Raw genomic sequence first — 19296 nt, forward strand, 5'->3', positions numbered from 1 at the left:
AGGTTGGGGGATTTAAGTGGGTATGGGGAGTTTGGGGGGGGTTCAGGGGGTATAGGGGGGATTGAGAGGATTTGGGGGGTTTCAAAGGGTCTGGGAGGGTTTCAGGGGATACGGGGGGATTTGGGGGGGATTTGGGACGGTTTCAAGGGATCTGGAAGGATTATAGGGGGTTATGGGGGGTTTCAGGGCTATGGGGGGATTTGAGGCGGTTTCAAGGAATCTGGAGGGATTATAGGGGGTTATGGGGATTTCAGGGAGTGGGGGGAGTTCGGGGGGATTTGCGGAGTTTTTTTGGGGGGGTTGTGTGGTTTTCGGAGTTGGGGGGGCTTGAGGGGGTTTCAGGGGCTATGGGGGAAAACCCAACCAAATCCCCCCCAAAACCCTCCAAAACGCCCCCAAAACCGGGAGCACTGCGGGACCGCATTGCGCATGCGCGTCTGGGGCGCGGCAAGGGCGTGGCACTGGTGGGCGGGGCTTGTGTTACGTGAGGGGGATCAGCGCCCCCTGGCGGCGGGAGGACCAACCTGGTTGGGGGGGTTTTGAGGGGGTTTCAGGGGTTATAGGAGGGCCTTTTGGGGGGTTTCAGGGGTATGGGGGACTTTTGGGGGGGCTTCGGGGGGTATAGGGGAGTTTTGGGGAGTTTCAGGGGTTATGAGAGGATTTTTGGTGGGGTTTGGGGGGATATGAAGGGGGTGGGGGGATTTCAGAGGGTACAGGGAGATTCTGGGGGGGATTTGGAGGAGCTTTGCCTCAGATATTTGCCAGATATTGCTTTTTATCACCCCAAAAAAGGCTTTTTATCACCGCAAAAGTGCTTTTTTTCACCCGACACTGTGCTTTTTAACCCCTCAGACTTTGTGTTCCAGTCTAGGCTCACTTTTAACCCCTCAGACTTTGTGTTCCAGTCTAGGCTCACTTTTAACCCCTCAGACTTTGTGTTCAGCTCTGTTTTAACTCCATGGACTTTGTGTTGGGCTCGGTTTTAACCCCTCAGCCCTTGTGTCAGGTGGGTTTATCAAGGCTGAGACCATCTTTAGGACTGACAGACCCTGAAGTGGCAACAATCCCCTCTCTGCTGGATCCCCGGGGGATGGGGGGGCTTTGAGGGAGTTTTGGGGAGGGGTTTTGGGAATTGGGGGTTTCAGTTTGGGGGGGGCTTAGGAGGGGTTTCAGGAGTTATGGGGGTTTGGGGGGGGTTGAGGGGGATTTGGGGGGGTTCAGGGAGTAGGGGGGTTTTGGGAGGATTTGGGGGGGTTTCAGTTGGGAGGGCTTAGGGGGGAGTTCAGGAGTTATGGGGGTTTTGAGGGGGTTTCAGGGGGTGAGTGGGGTTTGAGGGGGTTGGGGGGTTTCAGTTTGGGGGGGGCTTTCGAGGGGGTTGGGGAGTTATGGGGGGACTTGGAGGGGCTTCAGGTGTATTGGGGGGACTATGGGGGGGTTTCAGGGGGTAGGGGGAGTTTAAGAGGATTGGAGGGTTTCAGTTGGTGGGAGTGGGGCTTAGAGGGGAGTTCAGGAGTTATGGGGGTTTTGAGGGAGCCTCAGGTGCGTTGGGGGATTATGTAGGGGGCTTTCAGGGGGTAGGGGAGTTTGGGGGGGTTTCAAGGGGCAGGGAGGGGTTGAGGGGATTGGGGGGGGTTCAGTTTGGGGGGGCTTAGGGGGAAGTTCAGGAGTTATGGGGGTTTTGAGGGGGATTGGGGGGGGCTTCAGGGGGTAGGGGGGGAGTGGGGCTTTGTGAAGGGGTTTTTCTGAAGGCTGCTCTCTCCTTTCCATTTTCCTTCCCTCTCTCTTTCCTCTCCCAACATCTTGGAATGCACGGTAAGCTAGACTCAAGAATTCCGGACAATCCCTGTTGTGCGGGAGATCCAGTTGGCCAAGGTTGAGTTTCCTGAGCAACCCTCTGGAATTGCCTGACTTTGGACCCAAATATTTGCTCCCAAATCCGCCAAGGGACCTTTTCCCACCTCCTTGACCTCCCAAAACGCGCAGGTGGAAGGGAACCAAACCCTCAGGAATGTCGCCGGTTGTCTGGGATGAGTCGCCCAACCTCCCCCTCACCCCCCTCCCCTTGTGCCCCCCGTGCCTGCACCCCCAGAACCGTGGTACAAACCCCACTCCTGTATTTGGCATTTTGGGGCACTCGAGGGGGTCACAGGGGTGGGGACACGGGGGGGACACGACATACAAAAGCCATGAGGGAGCTCCAGCCCCAAGAGGGTCCCTAAGGCCACGGTGGGGGGTGGGGGGCACAGGGGGCCCCCCCTGCCCCATCACAGCTCCCGGTCGGTGCTGCTGGACGAGCTCTTGAGTGGCACCGAGTCGAACCCGTCCGGCATCCGCTGTGGGGTGGGGACACTGAGGCACGGGGACAGCCTGCGGGGGGGAAACTGGGGCACGGGGACCCCCCCGTGGGGACACTGAGGTACAGAGACCCGCCAGAGAGGGGACACTGGGGCACGGGGACAGCCTGTGGGGGGAAAACTGGGGCACGGGGACCCCCCCGTGGGGACACTGAGGCACGGGACCCCAAGAGGGGGGAAACTGAGGCACAAGATTCCCCCCCAGGGGAAACTGAGGCACTGAGACCCCCAGGGTGGGGACACTGAGGCACGGGATCGCCCCCTCCAGTGGGAAAACTGAGGCACTGAGACCCCTGGGGTGGGGACACTGAGGCACTGAGACCCCTGGGGTGGGGACACTGAGGCACGGGGACAGCCTGTGGGGGGAAACTGAGACATGGAGACTCCCTGGGGGGGAACTGAGGCCCGGGGCACCCCCCAAGCCCCTCCCCCGCTGCGGCTCCTCTGGCGGCTCCTCCTGGGCTGTGCCCCCTCATTCCCCCCTTACCTTGGCCTTCAGGGCCCGGAGTTTCCCGAAAAGCGACATTTCGGTGGCAAAGAGCAGCTCGTCCTCAGCGTCCTCACCCTCCATGATGGCGCAGCTGTCGGGGGACGCCGCCTCTCCCTCCCGCGCCGCCGCGTCCATCACCAGCTTGGAATACTTGTATTCCAGCCTGGGAATGCAGGAGGTGCCATCACCCCCCGAGGCGACAGTGACACCCCCCCCAGCCCCGTGGCCGTCGCTCACTTTTGGGTCTTCTTCCAGAAATAGGCGGCGAGCGCAGCCAGCAGCACGGCCAGGCCCGTGCCCGTGGAAATTCCCACTTTGAGCCAAAAATCCACGCTCCGGCATGGCCGCGATTCCTGCGGGGGCAGCGCGACCCCCCCATGGCACAGCCGCGGCTCCCGCCACACGTACGTGGTTTTCTGGGGGGGTAAAGGGGCTTTAATGGGGTTAAGGGGGTCCTAAAACTCACCCCCATGGGGTGGGGAGGGAGCTGGACCCCTGCCACATGGCAGTGGTTTTATGGGGAAGGGGAAACAGGGGGTTTAATGGGGTGGGGGGGTCTCAAAGCCCACCCCCGTGGCGTCGGGGCAGAACTGGGACCCCTCCACACGTGGGTGGTTTAATGGGGGGAAAGGACGTTTAATGGGGTTAAGGATCCCCAAAGCCATCTCCGTGGCATCAGGGAGGGACCTGGACCCCCCCCTCGGGTCCCACTACGTGTAGTTGGTTTCATGGGGCGGGGAACGGAGGTTTAATGGGGTTTAGGGGTTTCAAACCCCATCCTGTGGTACAGATGCACCTCCCCACACACGGTATGGGGGTTTCTGGGGGGGGAAATGGGGTCTAATGGGGTGGGGAGTCTCAAAGCCCACCCCCGTGGCGTTGGGGCAGGATCGGGACCCCTCTGCGCGGTGGTGGTTTTGTGGGGAGGGGAAAAGGATGTTTAATGGGGTAGGGGGTCCCAAAGCCCATCTTGTGGCACAGCCATGGGGCCCCCACATGCAGGTGGGTTTCTGGGGGTGAAAAAGGGGTTTAATGGGGTTTAGGGGGTTCTAAAACCCACCCCCCCGGCGCTGGGGCGGGACCAGACCCCTCCATGCAGGGGTGGTTTTGGGGGAAGAGGGAACAGGGGGCTCAGTGGGGTGGAGGTCTCACAGTCCAGCCAGGTGGGTGGATTTCTGAGGAGGGGGAGAAGGGGCTTGGGTTGGGGGTCCCGTACCTGGACACCCCCAATGCAGGCGCCGGGGATGGCCCGGTAGTGGGAGGGGGCGCAGCGGGGACAGCCCTGAGGGGACACCCACAGCAGGTGGAAGGTGCAGCCATCACAGGTGCCTTCGGGGCATTTGCTGTGGGGGGACAAGGGGGGTCAAGTGGCGGTGACACCACAGGGTGACACCCCGGGGGGGGACAGGGACAGGAGCAGGAGGGTCCCCCAAGTGAAGCAGCCCAGGGATGTCCCTCTCTGCCAGCAGGAGATGGGGGGGTCACCCTGGGGGTGCCCACAAAGCCCCCCCCGCGGGTCCCCAATGTCCTCCCCCCCACCTGGGGACAGCCAGGGTGACATCCCAGGGTGGGGGAATGGTGACAGAGATGTCCCCAAAGAGAAGCACCCCAGGCTCCCTGCCAGCACAAGATATAGGGTCACCCTGGGGGTCCCCAAAGACCCCCTGGGGTCCCCAGTGTGTTCTGCCCCCCCCCCCCACCTGGGGACAGCCAGGGTGCCAGTGACACAGCCATAGTGACACCCCACGCTCAAGACACCGTGACAGGGGTGTCCCGAAAGTGAAGCACCCCAGGGATGTGTCCCTCTCTATAGGTGATGTGGGGGGGTCATCCTGGGGGTCCCCAAACCCCCTTGGCATCCCCGGTGTCCCCCCCCACACCTGGGGACAGCCGGGGTGACGCCCCAAGGTTGGGGACATCACGACACCTGTGTCCCCAAAGTGAAGCACCCTAGGGACCAGCCCACCCCAGCAGGAGATGGTGGGATCACCTTGGGGGTCCCCAAAGCCCCCCCCCGGGGTCCCCAGTGTCCCCCCCCACCTGGGGACAGCCAGGGTGCCACTGGGGGGGCTCAGGGGGTCACAGCGCAGGCGGAGAGTGGTGGCCCTGCCACTGGTGCAGGGCTGTGTAACATCATTGGACCTGCCAGGGGACACGGGGGGTCAGGGGGACACTGGGGACACTGTGGGGTGTCCCCCCCATCCCTGCCCCCACCTGAAGAAGAAGATGACGTCGGGCAGGTCGGAATGGCTGCCTGGGAACAGCTCCGGGGGGGACACGACGCCATCCAGCACCGCGCTGGTGGTGACACCTGGGGGACATGGGGCCATCCCCATGGTGTCCCCGGGCCACCAAGAAGTGCCAGGGGTGTCCCCAATCACACCAGGGTGTCCCAGCATCGCCGAGGTGTCCTTGTCCCACCAGGGTGTCCCAGTGCCACCAGGGTGTCCCATTCCCAGTATCTCTCACCCAGCAGGGTGTCCCCCAAGGTGGCCCATTCCCAGTATCCCAGTCCCTCACCCAGCAGGGTGTCCCATTCCCCTTCCCAGTATCACATTCCCAGTGTCCCATTCCCGGTCCCACAGCCAGCAGGGTGTCCCATTCCCAGTATACTGTTCCTGGTATCCCATTCCCAGTATCCCTCACCCAGCAGGGTGTCCCATTCCCATTCCCGATGTCCCATTCCTGGTGTCCCTCACCCAGCAGGGTGTCCCCCAGGCTCACGGGCTGGGAGGACACGGCCCCACGGGCCCCGGCGCTGTCGGGGGGCACAACGATGGCCTGGCACACGTAGGATGTCACCCGGCGGGCGGGGGCCCCCCCCCGGCCCTGCGGCACCGAGTCGGCACACGAGGCCTTCTTCCTGCCCTGGGGACACACAGCACGCCTGGCACACGCCTGGCACACGCGGCACGCCTGGCACATGCAGAGCACACGTGGCATGCCTGGCACACACCTGGCACACGTAGGGCACATGCAGGGCATGCCTGGCACACGTGGGGCACACGCACAGCACGCACCTGGTACACATGGGGCACAGAGGGGGCACACGCAGCAGAGTGTGTTCCCATGTGTGTTACCCGTGTGCCTGAGGCCACCCTCCCATGTGCTCAGGTGTGTTGCCATGTGTGCACACGTCTGTTCCTGTGCCTCTCTCTCTGTGTTCCCATGTGTGCACACGTGTGTTCCCGTGCCCCTCTCTCTCTGTGCCCCCCGTCCCGCATGCCCAGCCGTGTCCTGGCCGTGCCTCACCTGGTGGCCGCAGGGGCTAAGCTGGAAGCGGTGGCTGTAGCGCAGCCCCTTGGGGGTGAAGCTGGGCCCGGTGCCCACCCCCAGCCCCATGCCCAGTGCAGGGAACTCGTAGAGCAGCGTCCGGCCAGGCAGGGACAGGGACAGGCTGCAGTTGTTGTAGCACAGGGAGCGCAGCTGGGGACAAGGACACAGTCAGGGCCTGGGATGGGGACAGGGAAAGGAGCACAGGGACAAGGGACAGGGACATAGGGACAATGGGTCAAAGACAGGGATAGTGGTCAGGGACAGAGGGACAGGGACAAGGAGAGGGGGCTCAGGGGTGGATGTGGCACCCACCGGGGACACCCCTGTGGGCACCACAGGGAGCTGGCACTGCCCCTCAGGGACAGGGGACATGTGGTGTCACCCACTGGGTCATAAAATGTCACCCACTCAGGGTCACCCACCTCACACTCACCCTGTCACCCCCCTGGGATGTCCAGGGGAGCTGATGTCACCCACCCTGTCACCTCCCTGGGATGGCTGGAGGGCTGGTGTCACCTCCCTGGGGACAGTTGGGGATTGGCATCACCCATCCAGGCATCAGCCACCTAGGATGGCCGAGGGAGCTAGTGTCACCCACCCTGTCACCCACCCAGGATGGCCGGGAGGGGCTGGTGTCACCCACCCAGGGTCAGACACTTTCACCTCCCTGGGAACAGCTGAGGGGGGCTGACATCACCACCCAGGCAGTGTCACCCACCCAGGACGGCCGGGGGGACCTGGTGCCACCCACCCATGACGGTGTCACTCTCCTGGAACTGCCCAGTGCCGCCCCTGGGGAACCATTGGGGACACCCACCTGGTTGCTGCGAGTGCCGGGCCCGCAGGGGTGGCACAAGGGGGTCCCTCCCGAGGGGGGTCCCCGCAGGACAGTGCCGGGGGGGCAGGGCTGGCAGGTCCCTGTGGGGTCCAGGGCACTGCCGGGGGGGCAGGGGGCACAGGGGCCTGTGGGCTGGGGGGCACAGCGGCGGCAGAAGGAGGCCACCCCCCCGAGCACGTTGGTGACGTTGATGCTGTACAGCTTGGCCACGTCACCCGTGTAGCGCCGGCCCTGCGGGAGACACGAGTGTTACCAGGGCAGGAGTGTCCCCTGGAGTGTCCCCTGGAGTGTCCTCTGGGCAGGAGTGACCCCTGGGTGGGAGTGTCTCGGTGGATGGCAACAGGGAAAAGGGCAGTAATTCCCACTGTTTGGGGATTCCCTTGGCCTTCAGAATGTCCCAAAAGGGAGAAGAGAACACTCCTGGGACTTCCAAAGGGATGAGGGCACACCCCTGGGACTCTCAAAGGGAAGAGGGGACCCCTCAAAGGGAAGAGGAGACACCCCAAGAAACCCTCTAAGGAATATGGGACCCCCCCCCGGGCCCTCTCCAAGGGAAGGGGGGACACCCTGGGACCCCCCAAAGGGATGAGGGGACCCCCACCCAGCCCTCACCGGCTGGTGGTAGGGGGTGCGCTGGAAGGCCCAGGTGAAGCTCAGGGTGCCGTTGTGCTGCACCACGTACGTGTAGGATCGTCGGCCCGTGGAGCCCCTCCAGGTCTCCACCGGGCTGGTGGCGCGGGAGTTCACACCCTGTGGGGACAGCGACAGTGTCCCCTGCATGTCCCAAAGGCTCTCTGCCGGCAGGGACACTGGGGACCCCGAGGAGGGGCTCTGGGGACCCCCAAGGTGCCCCAAACCTCTCCTGCTGGCAGGGAGGGGCTGATCCCCCGGGTGTTTCACTTTGGGGACATCACTGTCACAGTGTCCTCCTCAACTTTGGGGTGTCACCCTGGCTGTGCCCAGGTTTGGGGGAGGGACAGTGGGGACCCCGAGTTTGGGGACCCCCAGGGTGACCCCCCCATCTCCTGCTGGGAGGGAGGGACACATCCCTGGGGTGTTTCACTTTGGGGACACCACTGTTACAGTGTCCCCCCAAACCCAGTGTGATCCCCCTAAATACGTGTCCCCCCGCTCACCACCATGAATGGGGGACACCACTGTCACGGTGTCCCCCCAAACCCGGGATTACCCCCCAAAGTGCCCCCACTCACCACCATGAAGTAGAGCTCGCAGCCCACACTGCAGACAGTCTCGAACACGAAGGTGATCCTTCCCACCTCCCGGCTCTCCATGTCCTCCAGCACCGGGCTGGGAGGGCTGGGCACAGCGTGGGGACAGCGTGGGGACACTGCCAGCCCCGCCGCACGGCCGCACCCCCCGGCCGCAGGGACACCCCCTCACCTGAAGCCCGGCACCACCAGCGTGAGGATCATGAAGTCGCTGTCGGAGGCTCCGGCCGCCGTGTAGATGAAGTCCCCGGCTACCTCCCAGCCTGCGGGGACACGGCGGCGCTTGTGGGACCCCGGCTGTGCCCGGGGAGGGGACAGGGAAGGGTCAGGGAGGGGACGGCCCCCTGTACCTGCGACGCCCTTGTACTCGAAGCTGATGCCGCTGAGCACGGTGGTCTCCATGTTGGGGGGCAGCACGTTCCACCACTTGTACTCCAGGCCCAGGGCGGGCTCCGTGCCCGGCGGGCACGACAGGCAGGCTGGGGACACGAGGGGACAACCCTGCACCGGGGTGGCACCCCCACCTCCCCCCCGGCAGCTCTAGGGACCCCGGTCATCCCTTGGGGACAATTATAGAGACAGGAGGGGACAGCCCCTTCCCCCTGGCAGCTCTGGGGACCCTGGTCGCCCCTTGAGGACAATGACAGGGATATCCTTAGCGGAGCTATGGGGACGGGAGGGGACAACCCCACCCTGGGGTGGCACCCACCTTCCTCCCCGGCAGTTCGGGGTGCCCCGGTAACCCCCCTGGGGGACAGTGATGGGGACGGGAGGGGACAGCCCTGCACTGGGGTGACACCCCCACCTTCCCCCCGGCAGCTCGGGGTGCCCCGGTAACCCCCCCTGGGGACAATGATGGGGACAGGAGGGGACAGCCCTGCCCCCAGGACGGCACCCCCCTCCCGCCGGCAGCTCGGGGTGTCCCTGTTCCCCCCGGGGACGCTCCGGGGCGGCCTTACCGGAGCCGTTGGAGAAGGAGCCGCGGGGACAAGGCTGGCAGGAGCCCCTGGCGCCCTTGGCAAAGCCGGGGTTGCAGGGGGGGCACCGCGACCTGCCCCCCGAGGGCGGCAGCCGGGCCGCCCGCGGCAGCTCCTCGCTGCAGATCTTAGGCTCTGCCCACTTGTACATCAGCTGCGTCTGCCGGGGCAGCGCGTGAGGGGGGGGAAACCCACAGGGGACACCCGCAGGGGACGGGGGGGCCGCCCCGGGGGTCCCCGCGGTACCTCCCCGCCGGCGTCACAGGCCGTGTGGGTGTAGAAGAAATCCTTGTCCGTGCAGGGGGGACGCGGTTTGCAGGACCCCGAGCCAGGCTCTGCCGGGGGGGGACACGAGGGTGAGGGGCCGGGGGACCTCAACGCCGTCCCCAACACGGGGGGGGTCCGTGTCCCCCCTCCCAGCCAAGGGACACCGGGTCCTCCCTGTCCCCTGCATCACCTTCCCCAGGGACACCCCCACAGCACAATGTGGGGGGACAGGGGGACCCCCAAGGCCACCAGCTCTGGCGTGGGGACTCCTGGGTGTCCCCTCTTCCCAGCAGAGGTGTCGGTCGTGAGGGGACCCCAACCCACCACGGGATGTCGGGTCCTCACTGCTCCCCACATCATCTCTCTCTCCCCCTGGGGCACGGACTGGGGGGGACAAAGGGACCCCTAAAGCTGCCACCTCCGGGTGTGGGGACCCCCAAATATCCCCTCTCCCCAGTGCAGATGTTGGGCTTGCAAAGGGACCCCAACCCTGTCCCCACTGTGGGATGGCAGGTCCCCCCTGTTCCCCCACATCGCCTCTCCCTTCCCCAGGGCACAGAGTGGGGGGGACAAGGGGACTCCCAGAGCTGCCACCTCTGCGTGTGGGGACCCCCAGGGGTCCACTCTCAGCAGTGTAAACACCAGGTTCACAAGGGGATCCCAATCCTGTCCCCTCCACAGAATGTCGGGTCCCCCCTGCTCCCCCCATCACCTCTCCCATCCCAGACCGGGAGGACAAGGGGCCCCCCAAAGCCGCCCCCCGCGGGCGCGGACACCCCGGGGTGTCCCCCCTCACCGGCGTAGGAGTCGGGCTCGCAGGGCTGGCAGGCGGTGGCCCCTTTCCCGGAGAAGGTGTCGGCGGGGCAAGGCTGGCAGGAGGCGGCGCCGGGCGCGGGGGCGAACGTGCCGGGCTTGCAGGGGAAGCACTCGGAGGTGAACGCGACCCCTGGAGAGGGTAGGGGGCTCAGGGGGGGCGGGGAGGGGGGCGCGGGACCCTCTCGGGCCCCTCCCTGCCCGCCCCCACCCACCTGTGATGCCGATGTTCCTCACCAGCACCGGTTTGGGCGCCTTGGACCACACGGAGAAGGCGGTGGTGCGCCAGTACAGCACGTTGTTCCCGCGGCTCAGCTCCACCTGGGAAACGGGGAGCCCGCTCGATCGGGGGGGCCGCGGCCGGGAAGGGGGTCGGCACCGCAGGGGGGTCCCGCTGCCAGGGAGGGGGTGGGGACTATGGGTGGGTGGGGTCCCACTGCTGGGGGGGGGTTGAGACCATGGGTGGGGGGTCCCACGGCCAGGGAAGGGGTTGGGATCATGGGTGGGGGGTTGGCAGCAGGGATGGGGGGTCCCACGGCCAGGGAAGAAGTTGGAAATAGGGATGGGGGGGTCCTGCTGCCGGGAAGGGGTTGGCACCACGGGGGGGGTCCTGTTGCCGCGGGGGACCGTGGGGTGTGTGGGGGGGTCCTGCTGCCAGATACGAGGGTGGTACCGAGAATGGGGGGGCCCTGCTTTTGGGGAGGGGGTTGGCACCACGGGTGGGGGGTCCTGCTGCTGGGAAGGGGCAGGCACCGCAGGGGGTGGTCTTAGTGCCAGGGAAGGGGTTGGGACCAGCGGGGGGGGGGGGGGTCCCATGGTTGGGGGGGTTGGCACAGTGGGGGGGCGCATAGTCCCCTCCCTGCCATCACCCTCCGCCCCCTTTGCTCCTCGGGGAGCACCTTGTCCCCAGGCGAGGGGCCGGGACCCCCGGGGTCCCCTCCCCCACTCACGCTGTGGAATTCCCAGCCCTTCTCCGTCGTTCTCATCCACCGGGATTCCTCCACCGTAGGCTGGCACTGGTCATTCTGCACCTGCGGGGGCGGGATCAGGGACCCCCTGTCCCCACGGACCCCCTCGTCCCCAGGGACCCCCCCCCCATCCCCAGAGATCCCCCCTGTCCACAGGAATGCCACCCTGTCCCCAGGGAATTTCCCTGTGTCCTCAGGGCCCCTCCCGTGTCCCAAGAAACCTCTCCATGTCCCCAGGGACCACTGCCATGTCCGAAAAGACCCCTCCCACGCCCCCAGGGACCCCTGACATGGCCCCAGGCAACCCTCATCAGGTGATCTCAGGTCCCCAGCGCCCCTCCCCTGTCTCAAGAGACCCCTCCACGTCCCCAGGACCCTCCACCATGTCCCCAGGGACCCCTGACATGGTCCCAGGCAATCCCTCAGGTGACCCTCAGGTCACCAAGGACCCCTCCCCTGTCCCTCAGGCCCCTCCCATGTCCCCAAACACCCCTCCCCTGTCCCAAAATACCCCTCCATGTCCCAAGAGACCCCTCCCACTTCCCGAGCCCCCTCCCCTGTCCCAAGACACCCCTCCCTTGTCCAAAGATGCCCCCCCACACCCCCAGGGCCCCCTGCCACGGCCCCAGGCACCCCCTGAGGTGCCCAGGTGACCCCCCTGGCACCCACGAAGAACTCAAAGACGATGCTGCTGTCGGGGTACAGGTACTCGAAGGTGACGGTCCCCGCCTGCTTGAGGCTCACGGCGAACATGAGCGTGGCCGTGCACTCGTCCGTGTTTGAGGCCACGTAGTCCCCCCGGGGCACCCACGTTGACCTGGGGGGGGACACAGCCCCAGAGGGTCCTGCGGCCATTCCAGGTAGGAATGGGGGGGTGGGACCGGCCAGGAGGGCCCCTGGGGAGCAGGGACGGGGTGGGGGACATGGGGGGGTGGGGTGAGTGGGGGTTGGGACAAACCAGGAGGTTTGGGGGTTCTTGGTACAACTGGGAGGGGTTGGGAGTTGTTGGGACAACCAGAGTGTTTGGTGGGTGTTGGTACAACCAGAGGGGTTGGGGGTTGTTGGTACAACTGGAGTGTTTGGGGGTTGTTGGTGGAACTGAGGGGGGTTGGTAGGTGTTGGGACAACTGGGAGGGTTCAGAGGCTGTTGGTGCAACCAGGAGGACCCCCTTGAGTGCTGTGGGGACTCCCGTGGGTGCCACATCCCAGTGCCACATCCTGGTTTCGCACCCCAGTGCGCCATCCCAGTGTCACATCCTGGAGCCACGTCCCAGTGTCACATCCTGGTGCCCCCTCCTGGTTTCCTCCTGTTGCCCCATCCCAGTGCCCGGTTTCCCATCCCGGTGCCCATCCCAGTGCCACATTCCATATCCTGGTTTCCCATCCCAGTGCCCCATCTGGGTGTCTCATCCTGGTGCCTGGTGCCCCATCCCAGTGCCCCATCTCAGTGTCCCAACCCAGTGCCACATCCCAGTATCCCATCCTAGTGCCCCCTCCTGGTTTCCCATCCCAGTTTCCCATCCCGTATCTTGGTTTCCCATCCCAGTGTCCCACCCTGTTTTCCCCATCCTGGTGCCCCTCCCAGTTTCCCATCCTGTATCTTGGTTTCCCATCCCAGTGTCCCATCCTGGTTTCCCGGTTTCCGCTCCCAGTTTCCCCTGCGGTTCCTCACCCGCTGCAGTTCCCAGCGGTGTTCCCGGGCCCCTCCTGCAGCTCCAGGTTGGTGGCCACATTGGCAAACCCACGGGGCACCTCGTCCCACTCGTCAAAGCGGACGCCGGTGCCCAGCGAGTAGGTGCCAGCGGCGCAGGGGTGGCACGACTGCGCCTGCATCTCCAGGAACTCGCCTGCCTTGCAGGAGAACGCTGCCCACGGAAACCGGGATCGCAGGGAATGCCCCCCAGCCCCCCCCCGGGGGTGCTTCAGCCTCATCATCCTCAGCTCCACCTTCCCGGGTGCTCCCAGCAGGAGGATCCCCCATCCTGCCCATCCCACAAAGGAACTCCCCCCAATTTATGGGGTTTGGCACCTGACCCGCAGTGCTTCCCGATCCAGGCGGGATGGGACGCCTGGGCACAGAGACAGGGCACCCCCGGGCTGTGGGGGAGTTGGGATTCCCATCCTGCTCATCCCATTTGGTGCCTCTGTGTGTGGGATTCCCACCCCTCTCATCCCATCCCAGTGCATGTGTGTTATTCCCATCCATCCCATCCCAGGGACTGTGCGTGTGATTCCCACTCCATCCCAGTGCATGTGTGTTATTCCCATCCTTCTCATCCCATCCCAGGCACTCCATGTCTGTTATTCCCATCTCACCCAATCCCAGTGTAATTCCCACCCATCCCATCCCAGTGTTGTTCCCATCCCACCCCTCCCACTCCATCCCAGGCACTGCATGCGTGTTATTCCCACCCAATCCCGGTGTGATTCCCTGCTCTCCCACCCCATCCCAGACGCTCCATGTCTGTTATTCCCATCCAATTCCAGTGTGATTCCCTGCTCTCCCATCCCATCCCAGACACTCCATGTGTGTTATTCCCACCCCTCCCATCCCATCCCATCCCACAGGCGCTATCCCGGCCGTTCCCGGCACTCACCGCACTCAGTGCCGCGGACGGGGTCGGGCAGGCCGGTGCAGAGCCCGGGGCTGTGTGGCACTGCCACCCTCCAGCGCGACCCGGCGCTGTCACACGCCGTGTACTCGTAGTGGTACTCGGACTGCGGGGGGGGCACAGGGACAGCACGGGGGGAGCTGCCCCCGGGACCCCCGTGCTGCCCCCGCCAGGGCTGCACCCCCACCGTGCCCCCCAGACAGGGGTGTGCCCGCCAGGAGGGGCCGCACCCCCACCCTGTGCCCCCCAGGAAAGTCTATACCCCCACCTCGTGGTGGTGGGATTCTGGGGGTGCAGGATGCTGGGAAATAGGGGTGCTCGGAGTGGGGGGTGCTCTGGGTAGGGGTGCCCAAGGTGGAGGGTGCTGGGGAATGGGGATGCTCAATGTGGGGGTGCTCGTGGGGGGGCGGGCATTCGGGGGGTGCAGGATGATGGGGACCAGGGGGGGCTCAGGGTGGGGGTGCCCAGGGTGGGGATGCTCTGGGTGGAGGGTGCTGGGCAATGAGGGGGCTCAGGGTGGGGTCAGGGAGTGTGGGGGTCCCAGGGGCTGCCGGGGTGCGGGCTGCCTGTCTGGGGGGGTCGCTGCAGGCAGGACTTCAGACAGCACGACCCTCCCCCCCAAGGACCTGCCCCCTCAGCCACCAAACCCCAGGGAGGGCCGGGGGGTCACCCGGGACCCCGCCCCCGACACCCCACGGGGCGACACTGCGGCGGGGCCACCCTGTGCCCCCTCCCCGGGGTGGGGGGGACACCCCGCCCTGTCGCAGCCTTGGGGTGGCCGAGCCGGTGACACGCGAGGCTCCTCAAACACCGGGGGGTCCTGGGGGGCACCGGGGACAGCGGGGGCACCGTGACCCCCCCATCCCACCGGCTGTGCCAGGCTGGGAGCGGCTCAAGGCCGGCGGGGAGGTGATACAGGGGAGGTGACACCGGGGACAGACACGGCGTGGGCAGGACCAAGGACGGTGCTGGGGGAGGGGAGGGGGTTTGGGGTACGGGGTCGGGGGGAGACCCTCCACCCTCCGCACAGCTCTGGGGTGTCCAGGGGGCACGGGGGGGGAGGTGTGCAGGGTACAGGGGGAAGCTCACCACCCAATTCTGGGGTGTTGGGGCACAGGGGGGTGGGCACAGGGTACAGGGGGAGCCCCCCAGCCCCGTAGCAGCTCTAGGGTGTCCAGGGGGTACAGGGGGGAGCCCCCCATCCCTTACAGCAGCTCTGAGGTGTCAGGCAGGGGTGGTACCGGGTACAGGGGGCACAGGGTACTGGGTACAAGGGGGAGGCCCTCACCCTCACACTGGGGTGTCGGGGCACGGCGGGTAGGGGGGGCACAAGGGGTGGGCACTGGGTGTAGAGGGAGCCCCCCACCCCCGCGCAGCCCTGGGCTGGCAGAGCGCGGTGGTTTGTGCTCCCGGCGGCTGCCGGAGCGTGGCAGGTTGATGGGAAAACAACCGCTTTGATGTTCCCGTCAGCTGGAAACGGCGGCATTGGGGGAAGGAAAAGGGAGGGATGAGGGGAAAAGAAGGGATGGGGAGGGGAGAAAAGGGGGGTGGAAGGGAAAAGGGGGGATGAGACGTGTCTGCAGCACCCCCCGCCCGTATCTGGGCAGCCCCAAGACCCCCCAACCCCGCATAGGGCACAGAGGAGGGTCCTCCCACCCTGGGGGTACCCAGCGGGTCACCCCAGCTTTGAGCAGCCCCGAACCCCCCTATCGCTGTCGCTCCCGAGGGATCCCCTTGGGGAGAAGGTTTTTTCCCCTCTTCCTAAACTTTTCTTAGGTTTTTTTTTTTAATCTAAATAAATTGACCTAATTCAGCCGCGGGGCGGCCCGGGGGGGCGAAGGGGGTGCACCCCGAGGTGTCACTGTCACCCTGCTCCGGCCGGGGGGGAGCGGGGCTGTCCCTAGGGAGGGACAGAGACAGGGGACACCCCCCCGCCGCGGGGGGCCGGTCCCTGGTGGGGACAGGTGCCAGCTCCGCTCTATTGTTCCCAGCTCCGGATCGTGGAACACGGACAAAAAAACTGGAGCACGGCGCGAAAAACATTCCTGGCCCAGATTAAAAAGCAGCCGCAGGTCTGGGGGGGAAAGGGGGGAGAACAGCGGGGGGGGCACCCCAGGGAGGTGATCTGGGGGTTCACCCGCTGTCCCCGAGGCGGGCAGAGCCCAGCGAGTGACAGATCCCCCGGTTTTTCCTCGCAGGACACTTTGGCCACCGCGTGCCGGGCTGGGAATGGCACGTGGCCACTGGGAATGTCCCCCCCTCCCTTTCCTTGTCACCCCCCCCTTCCCAACAGCACTCGGGGAGGGTTTGGGGCCACCACAATGTGTGTGAGGGGTTGGGATCTGGCGGCAGCGATAGGGTGACACCACTTGGGGTCCCCCCAGGAGACCCTTGGAGTCTGTCAAGGCCCCCCCTCCCCAAGGGTTTGCCCCGCTACAAGGACGCCCATTCCCTCCCTGTGCCCCCCGCGCTCCGGGGCTCCGGTTCATGTCCCGGGGGGGTGTGAGGAATTAGGGGGGGTTGTGCCCCCCCGCCATCCCCGGTGTCGGTACCTCCTTGCAGACGTGCAGCTGCTCCGCGGCGCGTCCCGGGGACGCGGTGACAGCGAGACACAGCAGCGCCAGCGGCGCCCACCGGGCTCGGGCTCCGGCTCCGGCCATGGCGGCGGCAACGGCGGCAACGGCGGCAACGGCGGCAACGGCGGCAACGGCGGCAACGGCGGCAACGGCGGCGGCTCCGCGGCCCGAGCGGCACCGGCACAGCCCCGCCCCCGCCAACCGCCCGCCCCCCGCGCACCGGCGGCACCTGCGCCGGGAACGGGAACCGGAATGGGAACGGCACCTGCGCCCGCCCCGGGAACGGGAATGGGAACAGCACCTGCGCCCGCCCCCCGAACGGGAATGGGAACAGCACCTGCGCCCGCCCCCCGCAACGGGAACGGGAATGGGAACGGGCATCACCCGCTGGGACAGGGATCAACACCCCCGGGAACGGCACCTGCGTCCGCCAACGGGAATAGGAACACAACCCCCGGGAACGGCACCGGGAATCTGAACAGAGCCCCCAAGAACCAGCACCAGGCACTGGGAATGGTACTGGGAACGGAGCCCCCAGGAATGGCACCGCTATCGGGAACGGAACCGCCGGGAATGGTACTGGGAACGATCTCCGGCATCGCCCTCGGGAACGGCAGCCACGGGAACGGGCCCGGGAGTCGGCACCCGGCATCGGTACCGGGAACAGAGACACGACAATGGAACCCCCGGGAATGACATCCCGGGAATGACACCGGGCATCGGCAGTGTTTTCCATGGAAACAGCATCGGGAGTCATCCCCGGAACGTATTCCCGGGAACGGCATCGGGCATCACCCCTGGGAGGTATCCCTGGGAACGGAATCCCGGCACCGGGAACAGCCAGGGGTATCACCCTCGGGAAGTATCCCCGGGAACGGCCCCGCCCCAAGCATCATTCCCAGGACGTTATTCCGGGAACGGCCCAGGATATCACCCCCCGCTCCGGGAACGGCCCCTCCTCCCGCCCCCCCCAGGGCTGGGGGGACACCGGGACGGGGGGCCAGGGGGCTCACGGGTCCCCCCACGCCCCCGAGCCGCCCCCACCCCCACGGGCGTGTCGCCGCCGTGTCCCCCCCGGGCCGTGTCCCCGCGGGGCAGGGCCAGCCCCGGGGACTGGAGGGGACAGGACTGGGGGGGACACACACGTGTTCTGGACATGGGGGACACGGGGAGGGGACAGAGCTGATATGGGGATAGAGGAAGATGGGGACACTGGGACATGGGGACACAGGAGATATGGGAACATGAGGGACACGAGGACACTGAGGGACAGAGCTGATGTGGGGCACAGGGGGACACAAAGGGGATGTAGGGGACACAGGGGGACATGGGGGATACAGGGGATATGGGGGCATAAGGGGACACTGGTGACATGGGAACAGAGGGGACACAGAGAGACACGGCTGACATGGGGACACGGAGGGACGGGGGGCCCAGCTCTGTGGTGGTACAGGTAGTGTGGGCACGGGGGACACACCCATGGGGAGGGGACACGTGTGTCCCCAGGGCAGCCCAGGGACAGCCCCAGGATGCGGTGGCAGGGGGTGGCCATGTCCCACGCTGTCTGCAGTGTCTGCTGTCCCTGGGGCTGCCCTGGGGACACCTCACACACAGAGCCCCCCCAGGACAGTGTTCCCCCTTTCGGAGTGTCCCCACAGCAGGGCCACCACGGCTGCTCCTCCTGGCAGTGCCAGCACTGCAGCTGTCCCCTGGGCACCACCGTGGCCTTGTCACTGCCACACCTGTCCCCTGGGCACCACTGTGGTTGTCCCCTTGTTGGCCACCCCCTTGTCACTGCCATGGCCATCGCTTGGTCACCACCATGGTGACTTGTCCCCTGTCGCCACCACAGCTGTCCCCATGTCACCATGGTGGCTGTCCCCTGGTAACCATCAAGGCATTGTCACCACTGTTGCCATCTCCTGGTCACCCCGTGGCTGTGCCCTTGTGGCCACCCCCTTGTCACCACTATGGCTGCCCCTCTGTCACCATGGCCATCCCCTTGTCACTACCGTGACTGGTCCATGGTCATCATCATGGTCTTGTCACCACCATGGCTGTCCCTTTGTCATCAGCACAGTGGTCCTCTTGTCATCACCGTGGCCATCCCTTGGTCACCACCACGGCTGTGCCCTGGTCAGCACCATGACTGTCCCTGTCAACGTGGTGGCTGTTCCTTTGTTACCACGGCCATCCCCTGGTCAGCACCGTGTCCATCTCCTGGTCACCACCATGGCTTTCCCCTTGTTACCACGGCCATCCCCGTGTCCCCACAGAGGCCACACCGGGGTGTCCCTGCCGCGTGTCGCACGGACCCTCCGGGGCCGTCGGCGAGGCCCTTCTGCCCCCAGGCCCCGGGGGACGAGGCAGGGCCGCATCCCCCCCGCCGGTCGCGGTACCCCCCCGGGGTTCTGTGGCCGCGGGCTCGGGTCAGAATCGCAGGGCGCTCACGGGCCGGGGCAGTGCCCTGGGCCTCGCCTATCTGATCGACTCATCCCGCCCGGCCCAGCCGCACAGCGCCCCAGGGGCTTCGCGGCGCCTTCTTCTCACCTCGGCCCGGCGGGGCCCGGCCGATCGAATAAGATCAATGTGTAGGGGGAGGGGGCTGGCGCCTCACTTACAGACTCTCACACTCCTCACACGCCCTTACACACTCACACGGCCCGTTACATGCTCCATTCACACACACATATGCTCCCACTCCCACCCGCCCGCGCCGCCGCCACTCCCCGCCGTCCGCTTCCGGTGCGGCCCCTTATATGGCGCGGCCGCGCGGTGCACTATGGGAAGGGCACGGTGAGACGCGCCCCGCCGCAGAGCGTCCCCTGGCGGCGGGAGGACCCGCAACGCCCCCGACCCCGCAGGCGGGAGTAGCCGGGACGGGAGACCCCAATAC

At 66.1% G+C, this 19296-nt stretch overlaps 1 protein-coding gene, 1 long non-coding RNA gene and 1 other non-coding gene across 3 annotated transcripts; 1 reads left to right on the forward strand and 2 right to left on the reverse strand.

The window, feature by feature from the left end:
• Positions 1-2092: 2092 nt before the first annotated feature.
• On the reverse strand, positions 2093-16534 carry ELAPOR1 (endosome-lysosome associated apoptosis and autophagy regulator 1). The gene is made up of 22 exons (XM_027711341.2): positions 16377-16534; positions 13810-13930; positions 12885-13077; positions 11882-12029; positions 11195-11275; positions 10460-10565; positions 10228-10377; positions 9411-9499; positions 9147-9324; positions 8538-8666; positions 8360-8450; positions 8170-8275; positions 7571-7708; positions 6938-7189; positions 6097-6270; positions 5544-5712; positions 5059-5155; positions 4885-4986; positions 4061-4187; positions 3082-3260; positions 2842-3007; positions 2093-2381 (listed from the first exon to the last, which is right to left on the reverse strand). The coding sequence occupies exons 1-22, from the start codon at positions 16482-16484 to the stop codon at positions 2265-2267; spliced, it is 3021 nt and encodes a 1006-aa protein (XP_027567142.2). The 5' UTR covers positions 16485-16534; the 3' UTR covers positions 2093-2264.
• LOC120324549 lies at positions 11778-16514 on the forward strand. Its single transcript, XR_005565942.1, has 3 exons — positions 11778-12072; positions 15816-15896; positions 16387-16514. It is a non-coding gene; the product is annotated as an uncharacterized LOC120324549 (long non-coding RNA).
• A 2291-nt stretch (positions 16535-18825) lies between the features above and the next one.
• Positions 18826-19111, reverse strand: LOC113982898. The gene has a single exon (XR_003538925.1).
• Between the last annotated feature and the right edge of the window lie 185 nt (positions 19112-19296).

The sequence above is a fragment of the Pipra filicauda genome, unplaced genomic scaffold (genome assembly GCF_003945595.2).
Source record: "Pipra filicauda isolate LSUMZ 115617 unplaced genomic scaffold, ASM394559v2 scaffold587_size370460_pilon, whole genome shotgun sequence".
Lineage (NCBI taxonomy): Eukaryota > Metazoa > Chordata > Aves > Passeriformes > Pipridae > Pipra > Pipra filicauda.

What these genes read in the sequence shown, in the direction of transcription:
- ELAPOR1 (XM_027711341.2), bottom strand. Translation starts at nt 16,484, where the DNA reads ATGGCCGGAGCCGGAGCCCGAGCCCGGTGGGCGCCGCTGGCGCTGCTG. An exon ending in AGCTGCACGTCTGCAAGGAG is followed by an intron (nt 13,931 to 16,376) that starts GTACCGACACCG and finishes CCCCCCCCGCAG; the next exon opens with TCCGAGTACCACTACGAGTA. An exon ending in TCCGGGCCCTGAAGGCCAAG is followed by an intron (nt 2,382 to 2,841) that starts GTAAGGGGGGAA and finishes CCCGTGCCCCAG; the next exon opens with TTTCCCCCCCGCAGGCTGTC.